This window comes from Pseudoliparis swirei, chromosome 15, assembly GCF_029220125.1.
Source record: "Pseudoliparis swirei isolate HS2019 ecotype Mariana Trench chromosome 15, NWPU_hadal_v1, whole genome shotgun sequence".
Taxonomy (NCBI): Eukaryota; Metazoa; Chordata; class Actinopteri; order Perciformes; family Liparidae; genus Pseudoliparis; species Pseudoliparis swirei.
Genome location: NC_079402.1, coordinates 16975899 through 16995205, shown reverse-complemented (window position 1 = coordinate 16995205; position 19307 = coordinate 16975899). Strand labels below are relative to the sequence as shown.

At 45.4% G+C, this 19307-nt stretch overlaps 1 protein-coding gene across 1 annotated transcript; it reads left to right on the top strand.

Annotated features, from left to right (window-relative positions):
* The first annotated feature begins 219 nt into the window (after window positions 1–219).
* On the top strand, window positions 220–19242 carry LOC130205095 (macrophage mannose receptor 1). The gene is made up of 50 exons (XM_056432227.1): window positions 220–354; window positions 2049–2194; window positions 2296–2408; window positions 2490–2629; window positions 3558–3781; window positions 3894–4000; window positions 4508–4626; window positions 4751–4886; window positions 5280–5362; window positions 5460–5579; window positions 5669–5770; window positions 5854–6012; window positions 6124–6206; window positions 6351–6495; window positions 6585–6629; window positions 6744–6911; window positions 7843–7962; window positions 8074–8184; window positions 8591–8623; window positions 8748–8882; window positions 8992–9138; window positions 9225–9359; window positions 9494–9657; window positions 9746–9890; window positions 10003–10057; window positions 10159–10225; window positions 10319–10452; window positions 10543–10586; window positions 10673–10846; window positions 11018–11172; window positions 11268–11381; window positions 11901–12016; window positions 13311–13465; window positions 13541–13746; window positions 13849–14026; window positions 14134–14358; window positions 14536–14705; window positions 14805–14875; window positions 15006–15106; window positions 15190–15309; window positions 16128–16265; window positions 16340–16494; window positions 16627–16726; window positions 16862–17097; window positions 17773–17956; window positions 18089–18337; window positions 18437–18619; window positions 18788–18847; window positions 18959–19104; window positions 19182–19242. Exons 1-50 carry the CDS (start codon window positions 276–278, stop codon window positions 19224–19226), a joined length of 6540 nt encoding a protein of 2179 aa, XP_056288202.1. The 5' UTR covers window positions 220–275; the 3' UTR covers window positions 19227–19242.
* The last annotated feature ends 65 nt before the right edge of the window (window positions 19243–19307 follow it).

The following is a 19307-nucleotide window of genomic DNA, read 5'->3' as shown; positions in this document are numbered from 1 at the left end:
TTGTATGAAGTTCTAGCGCGTCGTCCTTAAAGATGCCCGTCGAGCCAGCGAGCGAGCCGACACTCGAGATGATGAAAGTTTGTCATCTGTGTTTTACTGCTTTCAGTCTTTGGACCTTGAGTGGATCCTGAAAAGAGGCGACCCAACGAGAGGATGCTCAGAGGTGTGATAACTGGGCGCTGGAGCACATCACACACACACACACACATATAGGCCGCTTCAGGAGAGTTTGGACACACGCGTAAAGCTATCAGGATGCGTAGAAACACACCTTGATGGCTGAAAACACACAAATGGAGGCAACACAGAGAAAGTTGCTGCAGCTGCTCGGCTTCGCTGCTCTTCTGGCTGCCGGTAAGTCTCTTTCGTTTGGTTTCTGGGGAGACGTGAACCTGAAAGCACTGAAAGTTTTGTTTTGAATATGTTGCGAGGCGGCTGTGGGCGAAACATTCATTTAATGACTTTTGTGCTGTATTTTTTAAAGATATTTTAAAAAATCTTTATTGATTTTCCAAACTCATACAGGAATGAAGAGCGATACCACCTCCAATAAGTTGGGGTGTACAGAACATCACCTTCAGTTGCTTGGAGGTTGTGTAACTATATACAGAGATATGCAAATACAATGAAGAAACAACCACGATAACTAACTTAAAGCACATTTAAATATAGGAATGAAGACGTGGAAACATGCATAGATATCTACATACACATACATAAGAATAAAATACAAAATTAGGAAGAAGGGAGAGGGGGGGGGGGCGTCTCCGAGTTCACTAGTTCTTCTGATGGATTACAGCGTTGTTCAAATAGTGAATAAAAGGCTTCCACGTCTCTTCAAAGGATTCATTTGAATCTGAATGCAAATATTATCTTTTTTTTCTTCGAGTTTTATATGATTTAGGATCTCTAAGACATAATTTTTTTAAAGTGCGTGGAGCATCTGGTGTGCAGATCCAAGATGGAAGGCAGAGTTTGTGAACCTGAAGATTGTTGCATGACAAAATCTAACATTTAGAACAAATAGTCAATAAATTGTACAGGAGACTTCTCAACCTTAGTACTTCTTAGTTACTTGTTCAACTAATTTACTTTATGCCCTTTCTAATGAAATAATTTAACATTTCAGAAATTATTTAAATTGCAGATCCTTGTATATTCAGGGTTCCAGGCGGAGGAGTGGTACTTTAGTCTTTTCGATTGCTTCTGATGGGGAGTCAATGTGAGGAGGTTCAACTTTGCATCCTGTGGTCTTGCAACTCGTTACAGATGCGTGCAAAACATGTGATTCGATAGCGTCCCGCTGCAGCTGTTAAAGTCAAACATTACCCGACCTTTTGGATGAGAGTTGAGCCTCATGTGACTGTGTTTCTGTCACAGGACTTTTACGACCGATGGGCATTTAAATGATTCACCAGCTTGTGAAACTGCACGTCAACTTTTGTACTTATTAAACAGTAATCACAGTAATTTTATTCTACTATTCCTGCTGACTTTCATATGTTATTCCATAATTACATTTGCTTTACAGTGCGTACATTCTACAAGTGCCCATATTTGATCACTTTGATCGGCATTCAATTGATTCACCAGCTTGAGAAACTGTGCATCAACTTTTGTACTTAAACATGACGAGTAATCACACTAATTTTATTCTACTATTCCTGTTGACTTAAATATGTTATTTCATAATTTCATTATATTATATTACTATTCCTGCAGACTTAAAAATGTTCTTTCATAATTTCATTATATTATTTTACTATTCCTGCAGACTTAAATATGTTATTTCATTTGCTTTATAGTGCATACAAATGCCCATATTTGATCACTTTTAACAAAATATATAGATGTTTTAACAAGATATTTAAAGCATATTTACAGACCGTTGTTTAATATGTATTTAATTGACCATCACACTCTAATATCCGTGTCAAGTGGTGGTAGGAGGTGGGTAGGGCAGTACATTTTGGATGTTTTCATTTGTAATATGATGTTTTCATCTAACATGTGCACACTAACAGGATGTTGTACTGCTGTGTTTTCAGCCCGCGGCCAGTGTCAGCAAGGCTGGAGGGAGTACGAGAATAAATGTTACTTCTTTTCAACTGATACCAAGTCATGGCCGGAGGCTAACGCGTTTTGTTTGGGCCAGAACACCAACCTGATGAGCATCCTGGACATTCATGAGCGGGTGAGCCGGCACGCACAAAACAGGCCCCCAGAAACAAAATGTAGTTTAAAAAAAAGACATTTCACGGATTGGGTTTGCTGTATTTCTTGTGTGATTTCTAGATGTGGGTAAGGACACAAATCGGCACAGAGATCTACTGGATAGGCCTGAATGACCAGGTCACAGAGGGTGTCTGGGAGTGGAGTGACGGCAGCCCTTATGTACTATTCTTAGAGTAAGTCATTCAGTAAATTTCATGTAAATCTAAAAACACTCAAAATGTCCACTTCCATATGATATCTCTCTCCTGCTTCAGAGACTGGTTGCCGGGCCAGCCGGATAACTGGGGCGAGGAGACCGGTGAGGACTGTGGTCAGGTGGCGGGATCCAGCTTCGGACAGTGGAACGACGAGAACTGCGCCGTTCCGAGGAAATACATCTGCAAGTACAACAACCGTAAGTCCACCAACCAGCGCCAGGACCGTTTTAGATGTAAACCTCGTGAAGATAAAAACATGTTTTTCCCCAGCGTGGGAAACAAAAAATGATATTTAACTTCCTAGTGGAACAGACTTCTTCATGCGTGGCTGAATTACGTATTCAACAGCCCGGCATCCAACCTCCAGAAGGCCCGCGGGCTGAATGCGGCCCACCATGTCATTTTATGCGGCCCCTGACGGCTTGAAAGACATATGATCATCTTTATATCCTGTGCTTTTATTTTGAAGGTTACAAATTAAATGGATTTGTGTTATAATATTAGAGAAATGTTCTTTTGGACAATATTTTTACTCTTGAATAAACAATAATAATAAATAAATAATAATATGCAAAGAGAGTTATTTAACAATATGTTCGGGAGTAGTTTATACACTGCTTCAGTAACACCGGCCCTTTAAGAAATGTTAATGATGCTGATGTGGCCCACGGTGAAAATGAGTTTGACACCCCTGCTCATAGCATCATTTAACCTCCATCTCAAAACATTCCTATTTACACTGACATTTGGTTAAATTAAATATTCTACGGCCTGCTTTTTATCTTTAAAAAATATATATTTTTCTTCTTTGTTTTATTGTGTTTTTTACCGCACCATCTTTTACAGTGTAGTGTACTTTGCTCTTTTAACTGTTGACATGTTTTGACCCCTGTTGTTATTGCCAAAGTGTTTTAATTGACTACTGAACTGCACTTTGTGACACTTTAAGTGCAATATAAATCAACTTTACTTACTTGTTTTCATTTCTGAGTCCCCAAAACCTTTGAATATCTTTGTAGAATTTAATTTAAAGTTGACCAAAGCTCAATAAAATAATAGTTGGCATCAGATGCTGCATGGCCCCTCTGGATCACGAGGTGACGCGTCTTCTTTCTTGCTCTCTAGCGAACCCCGTCCCGCAGTGCGACCTGGCAAACGGCTGGAGGCAGCACCAGTCCAACTGCTACAAGCTGAAAGCCGACGTCCGGAGTAACTGGGTGGGAGCGAGACACGACTGTGTGCAGGAGGGAGGAGACCTGGTGTCCATCACCTCATCGGAAGAGGAGCAGTTTGTCACAGGGACGCTGGACCCGTCGTTGATTGACCTCTGGATTGGGCTTTCCACCCTGGTGAGAGGAACATAGAGTTGCATTAAAATAGAAAGATAAAGCTCCCCTGGCTGTTTATGGTGTGGTATTGTACATGAATATTGGAGGATGAGGATGAGCTTCCTTCCTCCAGAAATGCAACAAGATTTCCTGTCAAGTGGAACCAGGAGACAGCCCGTACACCTGGTCTGACGCTCTCGCCATGGACTACATCAACTGGGCTGAAGATCAACCGACTGAGTGAGATATCACTCTTTGATCATGTCATTGGAATCGAAATGTTGATTTGTGCAATTTTGTATTTTATTTTTATTTTACATTTTCATTTTGCACAATTCAAACAATAAATCAAATCTCAGTGCAGGAAGAGACAACAAGCAAACTAGGCTCATTAAGACTTCACCTATATAATATTTAACATTTTACAAAATTACAAACATAAAATGAAAAATGCTTAAGAAAGACAGAAAAAAAGAAGAAAAATAATCTAATTATATTGAGTCTGTGTGTGCATGTGTGAGTGTGTGTTTATATGTAAAAGTAAGCATGGGTTGTGTGTGTTCAGGGATATTGGATCACACCCCTGTCATGAACACTAATCCATAAAAAACTCTTTCTCTTAGACAATTTTGTAAAAAATTTATAGAAGGATTTTTTTTTGTTCGGTGTGGAAAAGTCATTCCATAATTTGGTTCCCTGAAATCTAAAAGAAAATCAATGAAGGTTTAACCCCGAGTTCTCCCCCAGCGACACCGATGCCGGCTCGTGTTCTGCAATCGTCAAAGACTCGACGGAGGAATTTGGGAAATGGACGTCCCACGTGTGCAGATATGAGCGTCCTTACATGTGCAAACGACCACTGAACAGTAAGATGGATTGTTTTGGAAAATATCCAAAGAGGTTATGTCTCTTAATTGCATCATGAAAGTACAATAACTCGATCATGATGATTCTTACCTGTAACATCACGCTGCTCTGCCTCACCTGCAGCCATCTGCCCTCCCGGCTGGCTGAGCTTCACTGGCAGCTGTTACTGGACGGTCAGTAATATCAACCTGCTGACCACCTGGTACCAGGCCCTCATCCAGTGCTCCGACATGGGGGCCCACCTGCTGATTATTAACAGGTGGGACGGAAGCGTTTTATTAGGAGTATTTTTTATTTCAACTTTTTTTTAACCAGGTGAAACCCTTGAGATTAAAAATCTGTTTTTCGAGGTTGACCCGAACAACAAACAAAAAACACAGTTTAAGCAAAATTCAATTGTATATATAGTTGTATCATAATATAATATATTCTCTTATATAATATCTGGAGATGTCTGAGGGGGGTGGGTGTCGCCAACAGTGGGAGGGGGGTACATTTACAGTATTCATGTGTATGTATTCGGGTATGCAGGTGTGTGCATATATATGTTAATATGTGTGCAGGCTTTTGCATGTCTACGCTTATGTCTCTGACCCCGCCTGTCTCTTTCATCCCGGTTCCTTGTTCCTTGTTCCTCCTTCCTCGTGTGCAGTCAAGAGGAACAGTTCTTCATCAACGGAAACCTCCCGGACTTTCACCTGGTGGACGTCCCCGACATCTGGATCGGTTTATCAGGTACTCGACACACTCACATCTCTTTGTCTCTGCGATTCATGTGATCTGTGAAATGTCCCTTTTTTTTCATTTGTTTCCCGCTTTGTGATGTCACCAGATAAGGACCAGGACGGGGAATTCAAATGGATCGATAAATCCCCAATAACCTTTTCCAACTATGGTCCCAATTGGCCTCAAAACACGGCTGACAGCTGGGACTGTGGACAAATCTACACAGGTAGAAATGGCCACTCGGGCATTCTAGCCCTAAATATACTTGTATATGTTTTCAGCTGAAGGCCAACGTCACTTTATCTTCTCCTCCAGGAAACTATGCAGGGAAATGGGAAACAACCAACTGCTATAAGAGCCTGGGCTTCATTTGTGAGATGACGGGCGGACAGAACCCCAAACCGACTTCAGCTCCCGGTGAGTCAGACTTCACGTCTCCTCTTCACGCCACGTCTCGAGAAAGATACGCTGACAGCTGTTATATGTTTCGTGTGTTTCAGATTCCCACTGTGACGCTGGATATTTGTTGTACGGAGACTTCTGTTATCAATTTGAGACCGAGTCGGTGAAAAGCTGGCATGATGCCGAGGCTCACTGCAGCAGAGAGCAGGCCCACCTCGCCAGCGTGCACTCAGAGGAGGATCTCAGTTTCATCACCGGTGAGCCGCGAAGAAAAAGCCCTCTGGCTCCTCCCATAATCGTGAAATAACCAAATCGAGAAATGTGCGAACATAAACATGTCGTCGGATGATCTCGTCTTCTACCCTCAGCTCACATGCCAGGGGAATGCTGGCTGGGTTTGAACGACATCAATAATGAAAACCAGTTTGCCAACAGCGATGGAACTCCGGCAGTAAGTCATGGAGCCGTGAGCACGTCACGGGAAGCTCATGACTCTGATACAACATCATCTCTGGAACTCACGGGACTCTTCCTCGCGAGGAGCTTCGCCCGTCCTCCATGTTTCATCACCACTTTGTGTTTTTTGTGACGGCAGGACTTCTTGCCGTGGGCGCCCAACCAGCCGGACAACTGGCAGGACGGCGAGGACTGCGTGAACATGAGGGGGATGAACCACCCCGAAGCCGGGATGATCAACGACGACTTCTGCTCCGCCACGAAGGACTTCATCTGCAAAAAAGGTCCGATACGCCCTCCGTTGTTTACAAGTGTGTCTTGCGTTGTGCACGGACCGTACTCTATAGTTGTTGTTTGTCTCGTCTCTTCAAAGCCAAGGGACAAGGACCTCCTCCCCCGCCCCCAACCGCCGGACCAGGTGAACTTACCACACTGATCAGTTCACCTCACACACGATCTGTGTTTACCTTGATGTTTACCTTGATGTTTACCGTGATGTTTACCGTGATGTGTGGCGTTGCTTTCGCCCCAGGATGGAATGAGAAGTGCGGTTCCTGGATGGCCGACCCTTTTAACGACTACTGCTACCTGTTCAACTACCTGTCCATGAGGCCGTGGGCCGAGGCTCGAGCCGACTGCGTCAACCAGGGAGGAGACCTCGTCAGTGTCAACGACCCCTTCGAACAGGCCTTCATACAAGGTCGGGCTTTAGTATTTTTACTCCGATATTCTTTTGCGCTTATCACAATTTTGTTTATTTCTACCGTTGTTGGCGCGTCGCTTTACTTTGTGGAGGAGGGGGAGCAGAAATAGAGATATGAGGAGATGGATATTTGTTATTCCGTTGACCACGTTAGTGTTGAAGCCTCCAGAGTCCAAACTTTCTCTTTGTTGGTCCGTTACTACTGAAGAGAAGTTGTTGCCGGACGTCTCGCGCTCCATGGAAATCAGGATCAGAATGCGATGGATTACGTTTAACAATATTTAACGGCAAGAAGTTTAACAGACAATCAAAGCTCACGATGGTGGGTTCGTAGTGATCCAGGCTCCACAGGTACGAGGTAAAGCGAGCGAGAGTTGCTGGCTAACGGAGGTCAAGACGAAAGAGATTTCTCAGAGTACAAAGAGTCAGCCAATCAGCTGTCCTCAAAAGTCCTTTGTTATTCAGTCAACACCTTCTCGTTGGCTAAAAGTCTGTTATCTAAATGGAGGGGTCAAACGTCACGACCCTGGGTCACAACTAAAAAACTACTAAAAAAGTCCCTTCACAATAAAAGTCCAGTATGTTACTTTCTGGATTAAAGTAACGTCACCGGCTTCAACCGGCTTCCACATCTCTGAAATACGAACTAACATTCATCCCCATGCAACGTACATATAAACAGTACCACATTGTATCATCACATACAGTCAATACAGTGAACTGTGTATTTCCCTCATGCTTCACAATAAAAATCATAATACAGTCATCATAATATTCTCCCTAATATTTCCTATTATTTTTATCTTTACGTATTAATTTAAAGCATATGACTTCCTCTATGTACATGTGCAGAATCAAAATAAACTATTACAACCTAACAGTACGATTCACTCACCCTTATTATTATTTTGTTGTTTTCTTCTCCCAGGTGTGATCCAGCTGATTCCGATAGGTGTCTCCCTGTGGATTGGCGGCCATGACTCCGTCACTGAGGGCGGGTGGGAGTGGTCCAACGGGTCTCCTTTCAGTTACATTCGCTGGAGCGCAGGTTCATTCAAGGACAAATATATTCTGCACAATTTCTGGCAGGAAACAAAAACATAGAAGGATTATTTTCTTGCAAAAGAAAAGACGGCTGAATTCTTTTCTCTCTTCGCAGGTAACCCCGACAACTTTAACGGTGAAGATTGCCTGTCTATATTCATCAATGGCGGCTACTGGAACGACGACACCTGTCAGCAGAACAGAGGTTACATCTGCAAACGGAGAGGTGAGAGCAGGGGTGTCAAACTAATTTTCCCCGTGGGCCACATCAGCATCACGGCTGCCCTGAAAGGGTTTTAACTGAAACTGTATAAACTACTCCCGAACATGTCGTTAAATAACTCTCTTTGCATTTGATTATTGTTTATTTGAGTATAGAAATATTGTACATAAGAACATTATCTAATATTATCACATAAAACCCGTTTAATTTGAAACCTTCAAAATAAAAGCATATGATTTTTTATTTTTTACATTTCTTTAAGAAAAGGTGATCATATGTCTTTGAAGCCGTCAGGGGCCACATGAAATGACGTGGCGGGCCGGATTCGGCCCCCGGGCCTTGTGTTTGACACATGTGATTTTGAGTGTTGATACATGTCCGTAACACTCTACTCACGTTGTCCTTCCAGGAAACACTCCCGAGCCTCCTCCTCCTCACGATGGTAACAATACCTCTGGATCACTTCTTAGACAACAACAACAACAACAACAAATATGCTTTAATCAGCAAATAACATGAGTTTGTCATCATGTGAACACTTGACGTGTGAATTCCTCCCGCTGCAGGCTTCATGACGGTGCTGGTGTGCCAGGGCTCCTCCGCCGTCCTCCACTGTCCCACTGAAAGTGTGATTAACATCCAGTCGGCTTTCTACGGACGAAAGAAGGACGACATCTGTCCACATCTGGGCTCATCCGAAGGTGGCGCTGCACGATGCGTATAGACGCCTTCTGACTGGTTGTTGTCTAAATCGAATCGAAAAGCAAATCATGATTTATGTTTAACCAAAAAGAAACCTCTGTTCTGCAGGAAGCTGCACGGTGGACGGCGTCCTCCCTCACTTTAGAAAGATGTGTGACAACCGCCCCTACTGCTTTACGTACGCCCATATGGACGTGGACCCCTGTCCCACCATCTCCAAGTATCTTGAGATCGTCTACAGCTGTGAAGAAAAAGGTCGTCTCTCCTCCTTCGATTCATTGAAGTAGTTTAAAATCCAACCTCCGTGTCTCCTGGAGTATCAACACTTTGTCCGCTCGCAGTGTGTCTGCGCGGCCTGGGAGTCGAGGACGGGAATCTCACGGACGCTCGCCTCTCCGCTTCTTCCTCCACCGGCGTGTTCACGCCCAACAAAGCTCGTCTGAATGGAAATTCCTGCTGGATGCCTTCAGGAACCCGTACGTAGCAACCCGGTCGTCACGCGTCTGAAATCACATTTTAAGAGACGGTTAAAGCCGAAGGCCGGGTGGCATCTGGACTTGATGTAGAAGCGCACTCCTCACATCCTCCTCATATACCATATCTGATCTAGATCCAGTCACCTCCAGCTGGATCCAGGTGGACCTCGGCGAGAGCAGAAAAGTAACAGGGATAGTAATCCAGGGTTGTCCTCAAAACGACCACTGGCTGACCAAATTCAAGATCCAGCACAGCGTGGACGGAAACAGCTGGACGGACCACACCGTGGACGGGCAGGTGAGGACGCACACCTGGACACTACAGAGAAGTCAGCTGTGAAGACGAGGAACAGGCAGTCATTGTTTTGGTTTTCCATCATTTCCAGTTGTTCCTAGGCTCAACGGACCGAAACAGTCCTGTGACTCAGCTGCTGGGCACACCGGTGTCGACGCGGTACGTCCGCCTCCTCCCGGTGGAGTTCAGCGGTCAGGCCGGCCTTCGCTTCGACGTGTTGGGGTGCACGCCCGACTGTAAGGGAACCAAATGTGCCGGCGTCACAAGTCTACATCCAAACTACATCCCCCAAAAATATGTTCCTACTGGGATACGGTCACAAATAAACACTGACGGTTGTTTCCACAGATGCGATCTCGTGCGCCCATCGGCCCAACTTCATTTTCTCCAACGAGAAAATGACGTGAGTGAAACCCGGATTATAAAAACGTTGTGATGTTCTGTGTACGTTGCATTTGTGTTCATCGTCCGCACAGAAGCATCTGATCACGACGTCTCTCTCAGGGTCCACTGCCCGGCACGCTGTGCCAACGCTTACCACAGAGTGTACGGCACGTCGGTGTACCGCGGGGTATGCGAGCCTCTTGTTCTCTCCGTGTCACGAGTTCTGCACAGGATTAGACTTTTTAATATAAATATGTACTCTGTGTGTGTCTCCTCACAGGACTCAAACATCTGTGCTGCAGCCATCCACGCCGGAGTGGTGTTAAACGACAACGGAGGAGACTGTACTCTGTTGAAAGCTGCGGGTCAGAACTTCTACCCCGGCTCCCGGAGGAACGGCATCACCTCTTTACAGTGAGTGGCCGGGTTCTCAAGCCACATCCTCGTTCTGTGTGCAGCGCAGTCCGGCAGATAATCCTACAACACCTTTTTATCCGTCTACAGATACGACGGAAACTATGCCGTGTCTTACACCTTTGCAGACGGGGGTGAGTCGCGATGCGTTTACGCTCCCTTGATTCTTCAAAGGTGAACATTGTGAGTGTTTTCTCTGATTCTAAACGCTGTGCTCCAGAGCTACGGTGCTCTGAGCTGGACTGGTATGAGTTTGGAGACTTCTGCTACAAACCGTTTGAAGACAAACAGACCTGGCACGACGCCCAGGACACCTGCAGGACTCTGGGAGCTGAACTGGTCTCCGTCCTGTCGATGACGGAGCAGAGCTGGCTGGAAAGCTACCTGTACTTGGGTACGGAGTTAGCAAAAAAAAATAAGGGGTTGAAAGCTAACATCAAATACACGGGTATAGATTTAGTTGTGACACAGTCAGCTTGTAGGCCGCCCAGAGAGAGAGAATACAAAGGAAGCACATGAAGAAAGCTCATTGATGTTTTTCATTTTTTCGGGTTGTCCTCTGCAGCCACCAGTGACGTGTGGACGGGTCTCAACGACCTGTTTGTGTCCGGTATGTTCACCTGGTCTGACGAGCACATGGTGACCTTCACCCACTGGGCTCCGGGGGAGCCCAACAACCACGACGGCTTCACTGAAGACTGTGTTGAGATGTTACACCAGGTGAGAACAACGGAGCAACTAGTCCCACACAGTAGTATCATCCACGTTAGACTCCAAGGACAAAGTGCGTCCTTATTTCTTCATGTCTGTTTCAGACCGGCCGGTGGAACGACGTGTCCTGTACGGAGCTCAATACCTACATCTGCAAAATGCCCAAAGCTCATTATCCAGTGCCCTCGGTCAAGCCCACCGTGTACGGATGCCCTCAGGTAGGCCAACGTCTAACTACACACTTTATTTGTTCCGTTCTTTTAAAAAAAAGTGACGAAAAAAATAATAATATTTCAATGGTAAAACTAACTTCACCTCTCATTCACAACACAACAGAACACCACGACATCTGGTTTTCATTCACAAACTTGACACCACCCATCTTATTGATTAATTAATTAATGTTAATTAATTAATTATTTATTTAATTTATTTGTATTTTCCCTTGCCTGAAAACCAATTAAATTCCACGCGCACACACACACACACGCACACACACACACATATAAAGCTGCCATCATATATGAATTTTGTTTCTTTGATTTCAAAAAGGCTCACACACACACACACACCATTCTCCAATACTTTGACTTTAGGATGTTTTGTCCACTGTTTTGTCGTCCTCGAGGTGTTATGTCTATGCATTGTCTTTTGTCTTATAGTAAAAAAATTACTAAATTATAAGTGACGATGCCTGTTGAGAGTGTGTTGTGTCACGAGGCTGTGCTGTGTGTCAGGACTGGGATGCATACGGATACTCCTGCTACTGGATGGAGGAGAGCACCAGGAGCTGGTCGGATGCTAAAGCGTTCTGCACAGAGCAGGACGGCTTCCTGCTGCACATCGGAGACATGTGAGAGACACCCCATCGCCCTTTAGCGTCCTCTTACCTTCAAACCACAACGTGTGCATTATTGTTCACCTTTTGATTAATGAAGTTTTATTTGCAGACAAAGTTGTAACAGTCTTGTTTGTAAAAGAAACAAATCTCTATGTTCTACTTTTCTGGACAGCATGGCACATTATTTTAAGAAGAACAGTTGTAATAATTTAATATATTATTTATATATATATATTTAACCCATATATATATTTATATATATAAATATATATATGGGTTCAATTTAACCCATATATCTATAATATGTATATATATATAATATATATATATTTATATCTATATCTTTATACATATATACATATTTAGACATACATATATTTATCTAAATATATATTATATATATATAATATTTATATATCTATATATATTATATATATACAATATTTATATCCATATCTCTATACATACATATTTATATATCTATATATATATACAAATATATATATATATAATATCTAATTATCTAAATATACAAATATATATAAATATATAATATATATATGTTTATCTATATATATATTATTTATATTATACAGGACTGTCTCAGAAAATTAGAATATTGTGATGAAGTTCTTTATTTTCTGTAATGCAATTAAAAAAACAAAAATGTCATGCATTCTGGATTCATTACAAATCAACTGAAATATTGCAAGCCTTTTATTCTGATTTATTGCTGATTATGGCTTACAGCTTAAGAAAACTCAAATATCCTATCTCTAAATATTAGAATATCATGAAAAAGTATACTAGTAGGGTATTAAACAAATCACTTGAATTGTCTAATTAACTCGAAACACCTGCAAGGGTTTCCTGAGCCTTGACAAACACTCAGCTGTTATAAATCTTTTTTTTTACTTGGTCTGAGGAAATATTAAAATTTTATGAGATAGGATTTTAGAGTTTTCTTAAGCTGTAAGCCATAATCAGCAATATTAAAAGAATAAAAGGCTTGCAATATTTCAGTTGATTTGTAATGAATCCAGAATGCATGACATTTTTGTTTTTTTAATTGCATTACAGAAAATAAAGAACTTTATCACAATATTCTAATTTTCTGAGACAGTCCTGTATATATAACAATATCTATAGATATCTATTGATATATATATGTGTGTGTGTGTGTGTGTTGAATGTGTAGCTTGAAACAAAAAGATTGGATGAATTACTAATAGAGGCAGGTTTATCTTCTAAAAGATGATGTCATCACAATGTAACAACATGGCCGTGTCCCGTCGCTCCTCTGCAGTTATGAGCAGGCACACTTCACAGTGGCACTGTCGGGAAAGACTGACCTGTGGTGGACTGGCCTGCGTGCTCGAGGGGGGGCGAGTGGAGGGGTCGACTACATCTGGGACAACGGCGCGGCCCTCACCTTCACTCACTGGGACCGAGACCAGCCAGGTACCGTCCTCCAGAGGCTGGGATAACACACACACACACACACTACTAAACACAGCCTGTCCTTATCGCCTCCAGACAACGGGGACGGTACCTGTGTCGCTATGACAACGGGTCCGATTGGTGGTTTCTGGGACGACAAGCCGTGCTCGGAGAAACACGCCTTCGTGTGTGAGAAAGCCAGACCCGACATCACCCCCCCCACCAAGGCCCCGACTGTCCCGCCCGCACAGGGCTGTGCCACCGGCTGGACATCGCTGCCTCAGTTCAGAGACTGTTACCGGGTAAACGAGGAAGCAGAGTAAACGGAGACTGCACGATCGAACGCCATCAAGGTCGGCGTTCAACGTCTTCTGGTGCTGATTCATTGGCCGATTCCCCGACAGCTCTTCCACAACGTGGACTGGTCCCTGAAGAAGAGTTGGGGAGCCGCGCGCGAGGACTGCGTCAGCAGGAGGGCCGACCTGCTCAGCGTCCAGAGCCAGGACGAGGAGCAGTTCCTGGCTCTGTACAGCAAGGGCAGCAGCAAGTGGATCGGCCTCAAGCACAACCCCACGGAGGGAGGTGAGGAGAGGCTCCGGCCCACAGAGCGGCCCCCCGGGGGGGGGACACACACGCAAAAAACAAAAACAAAACTCACGATCACCCCCCCCCCCCCCTCATCTCCGTAGGCTATTCTTGGAGCGATGGCTCAGCCCTGGCGCACACCAACTGGGGCCCCGGGGAGCCCAACAACCACGAGGGCCGCGAGGAATGCGTGGAGATGGTGACCAGCGCCAACGGGACCGACTCGTGGTGGAACGACCTCAACTGTGACGCCCACCAGGACTGGATATGCAGCATCAGTAAAGGAACCAATCCCGTCCTGCCCCCAGTGCCCCCGCCGCCACTCCCAGGTAAACTACTCCCACAATGCACCTGTCCTACATGCACGAGCACGTTTCTGTTTCCCTAATGGTTATTTAGAGATGAGGGGGCCGTTTAAAAATAAATATTACTCTCGAAGAGATGTGTCGGGTGGCTGTTTTCTCTCTTTTTTTAATAATGAGCAGATCATCTCCCCCCCCCCACAGCTCCTGATTGCGGCTCCAACCTCGGCTGGAGGAAGAACAACAACATCTGCTACTACCACAACGACACCGACATCGTGGACTTCCACACGGCGATGACTCGCTGCTACCACGAGAAGGCCTCGCTGGTCTCCATCCACAGCGTGGAGGAGCAGGCCTACGTCAACACCATGGTGCTCCTCCTCCTCCTCCTCCTCCTCCTCCTCCTCCTCTTTCTCCAGCCCAATGTGTCGCAATGCGTTCCTCTGACTCGCGCCGTGCTCCTCTTCCAGGTGGGGACGGGCCAGGTGGCCGCAGCTTGGATCGGACTGAAGATGTTCGGCGTTGCCGACGGACAGTTCATGTACGCGTGGTGTCGCCCCCTTGGTGTCCCAGTGTCTTCACTTTATGATTATAAGACAAATAAGTGCCGGTACAGGAAGTCGGTACAGCAGATGTTTATTTCACTGTCTAACTCACGTCTACCTGCTCAGGTGGATGGACTTCACCCCGGTGTCCTACACCCACTGGAGCCCGGGGGAGCCCAACAACGCCAACGGGGAGGAACAGTGCGTCCAGATGAACAGACATCAAGGTATCGACACGCTACTCGCTGAGCTGCTCTCTGATTGGACCGTTGGCGGGTGATATTCACACTGAACCCCGCGGTGTGTTCAGGGGGCTGGAACGATGCCAACTGTGGTCGCGCCGGAGCCGGTTACGTCTGTAAGAAGCTCCCCGGAGACGTCCACACCCCTCCTCCACCCACGCAGCCCTGGGAGGGCAACTGCCCTGCAGGTAACACACACACACTCACACACACATACATATGCTTTGAATACAAACATAAAACATAATAAATTATATGTGTTTTGTTGTATTTTAGACCCTGAATGTGACTTTACTATAAAAATAAAAATCCCCATTTTTTTAAAATCTAGGACAATTTATATCAATACTTAATATACATTATTTGTATGACATACAATATATGTATATACTATATGACTTCTACAACTTGTTAATACATGTGTTGACTACAATAAGCTGTTTTGATTATATTTTTGATGACATGGTTTACTGGAGGATCTTTCTAGGACATCTTTTATATTATAACCTTTTTATGACATCAACAGTCTGCATTTGTTGTACTCTGACCGACGATGAGAATTTGATCAAATCCTCAAAATCCTACATTATGCATGAATGAGTTTATTTATTTCGATCAGCAAAATATACAACCACCAGGAATTTTTTTTAAAAGAAGAAAGATACATGTGGCTGACCGAAAGTGTTCAGGCTGAAGCTATGGAGCTTATAAGTGCCCTGACCTATGATTGCTTGAAAAATCTTTCCGAAGAGCTTTATATATATAAAACAACAACAAAACAAACAAAAACAAAACAAACAAACCTGATTTTCAAGCAATTGATTCTTACGTCATTGTGGTTCAGTGTCTTCATTCCCCGGGTCTTTACTTCTGCTTATCACACATTATATGCTATATCATTATTGAATTACAAGTTTATTTCAAGTACGCCAATCAATCTGTAATCTTTACACCCTGTTCTTCCATATGAACTCTTACACAACCCGTTTTCCTTCCTCCGCTGCAGACTGGATGCGTTTCAAGAACAAGTGCTTCATGTTCAAAGGGAAGAGAAATGAGATTAAAGCGAACTGGACTTTGGCTCGGAGCTGGTGCAAAGACCGAGGAGGAGAGCTGGCGGTCATCGACGACCAGTACGAGAACGGTGAGCCGAGCCGACGAGGAGGTCACGGTCCAGGTCAAAGAGACCACGCTCTATATTTAGCTTCTCTCCTCTAGACTTTGTCTCGAGTTACCTGAGGGACCTGGAGCTCCCCGCGTGGATCGGCCTCTCGGATCTCTTGCAGGAGGACCAGTACGCTTGGAGCGACGGGGTCAGCCCGGTGCTGTTCACCAACTGGGCCCAAAAGGAGCCCAACAACGCCGGAGGAGCGGTGAGGACGCCTCACCGAGTCATTCACATTCAACTCTTTTCACTCTCGAGCAGACGAGACGACAGAACTATCCGTGCTTAAGATGCTCCGGTTGCTCGTGAGATGGCCTGACGCTCTGGTGCTGCCCAACAGGAGCACTGCGTGGCGATGGCTCACGGACCGCGGGTGAGCGGCAAGTGGAACGACGACAGCTGCCAGAAGGATCAGAGCTTCGTCTGCTCCAGGAAGAAATGTCAGTCCACGTCCCCGTCGTTCACAAATAACATTTGTTTCCTTTTAGTCACAGGAATTACAGGGAGAAAAACCCACGTCTCAAACACATAGCAGCTCGGGCTTTACTCAGAGACTTCATCTGCTTCCACCCCAGCCAGCAGCATCGACCTGCCGCCCCCGACCCGGAGCCCCTGTCCGCAGGGCTACACCTCCTGGTACCGGAACTGCTACAAGCTGGTGGCGGCGGCGGCCACGTGGGACGCGGCGCAGACGGCCTGCGAGCAGCAGGGCGGCGACCTGGCCAGCATCGACATGAGCTACGACCAGGCCTTCGTCGCCGGAGTGGTGCTGCAGGGCGGAGCCGACGCCTGGATCGGACTCAGGCGCAAGGTGAAGGACATTCGAGCCCCTCAGATGTATCGAGTGTGAGGTCAGAACCAACAACCCAGGATCTGGCGGAGTACTTAACCTCATGTAAAAGTTCTGCATTCAAATCCTACAGAAGGAAAATACGTGAAATCGACACGCTTGAGTCAACAGCTGTTTTTGTTGTTTTCCCCTTTTAATCGCCGACATGTTCTTAAGTATGAATATGTGTTTATTCTTTTGCATCCGGGTTAAACGAGCAGCTCTAGAGCCCAGAGCAACGCCACCCAGTGTATAGATATAGGACATTAGATTAGATTAGATTTTATTAGTCCCACAGTGGGGACATTTCAGGATCACAGCACATTAGAGCATTAATAAAAGATAAAAATTAAACACAATAACAAAACTAAATATACTGAGGAAACAAAATATATACACATTATATTTATATATATAAATATATATATAATATACAATATATTTATAAATCTAAATATATTTATATCATATATGGATGTATCTCATTTGGCTCTTACAGGTAGTTTAGTCCAGTTGAGTCCAGTTTAGTCCGAATATGATTTTGTTCCACTAATTGAAATATAAGTGTCAAAAACAGGAAAGTTATCTTTTGTGTGGAAAATATCAGTAATTATGAGTAAACTGACTCCCCAGCTTTCTCTTCCCCTCGTGACGCAGGACGACAGCTCCTACTCGTGGACCGATGGCTGGCCGGTGTTCTTCACGCAGTGGGGGCCCGGAGAGCCCAGCAGCATCGAGGGCGAGGGCTGCGTCAGCATGCACGCCTCGCCCGCGTTCCACGGGACCTGGAACGACACCCGCTGTGACCAGGCCAAGCCCTACGTCTGCAAGATCTCCTCGGGTCGGTGACACCCCGTCGGCCCGCTCTGATCCATCTTCCTTTTCTCACTCACAAAAAAAAGAAAGAAGGAGCTTCATTTAACGTAGAAAACCTGAAAGTATTGATGATGTCGCTTTATTTTTTGCCTCTCAGAGACGCCGCCGCCGACCCCCGCCCCCGGCGACGGGCAGTGCCGTCGCTTCTGGGTTCCCTACGGCCGCTACTGTTACTACGTGTACAACGGGCCGAAGGGCTTCTCTTGGCCCGACGCCCGCCACTACTGCCAGTCGTTCCAGACCGACCTGATGTCCCTCCACAGCAGAGCGGAGGTGGAGTTCATCAGGAACCTCAACTACACCAAATATCACAACGTATGGATCGGACTGACCCAGGACCGCAACTGTGAGAGTAGAAATGGACGAAGGAACAAAGATACAACCATGTTTTTTTAACTCCTTTTTTTTTTTAAATGATCTGATTTTGTATGTCTGCTTTTCCTAGTTGGCTGGGGCTGGACCGACGCCACGTCTTTGGGCTTCCTCAACTGGGCGGCCGGGGAGCCCAACACCGCCTTCCACCCCGGGGAAGTGGGCGAGGAGAGCTGCGTGGAGATGTACCCGGACGGGCGCTGGAACGACAACAACTGCATGCAGAAGAGAGGCTTCGGCTGCCGCCACCGCCAGTGTACGGACGTCACTCGCCTGCGTTCTTATTTCTTTAACATTCGATTTGAACACAGGACTTCAGGCTCCGTTCTGCAGCTTCCATTTTGGGGTTTTAAGAGATAGAGAATGTCGTAGAAAGTTGGGAAATAAGACTAACAGCTTCTCCGTGTGAAATTCCATGTTTCAGTCTACACAACGGATGATGGCGGTCAGCCAATCTACCCCACCGATGGTCCAGGCTTCAGCAGTAAGTGTGGCAAAGTGCCAAAAACCCTTCTGTGCGCAGCTGATGACATATTTAAACGTCGCTTTTGAGGTCATTAAAACGTAAACACACCCGGGTGGTTCGTTTGCACAGATAACGGCACGGTGATCGGCGGCGTCATCGCAGCCTGCGTGATCTTCGTCGTCGTCGCCGGTCTGCTGTTCTACGTCTTCCGCGTCCGAGGGTATAAACTGAGCGGCCTGAGCCTGCCCACCAGGACCACCTCGCCCGTTGACGTGGTGAGTTATTGATCCGTCGTTATGGTTACGTCTCTGTGGAAGTGGGAGGTCTAATTCGTGCCGTTCTTGTGTTGCAGCCCGCTTTCTCCAACCCAAACTTCTCAGGAGAATCAGACAAATAAACCGTCATTAAGTTTTTGTACAGTACATTTTATTTTTTTATAAATCAGTGATAATGATAAAATCTCCTGAGTGCTTTGAGA

Coding starts and splice junctions, on each gene's coding strand:
- LOC130205095 (XM_056432227.1), top strand. CDS start 276: ATGGCTGAAAACACACAAATGGAGGCAACACAGAGAAAGTTGCTGCAG. Junction 4,001..4,507: donor GCTGAAGATCAACCGACTGA/GTGAGATATCAC, acceptor GTTCTCCCCCAG/CGACACCGATGCCGGCTCGT. Junction 6,912..7,842: donor CGAACAGGCCTTCATACAAG/GTCGGGCTTTAG, acceptor TTCTTCTCCCAG/GTGTGATCCAGCTGATTCCG.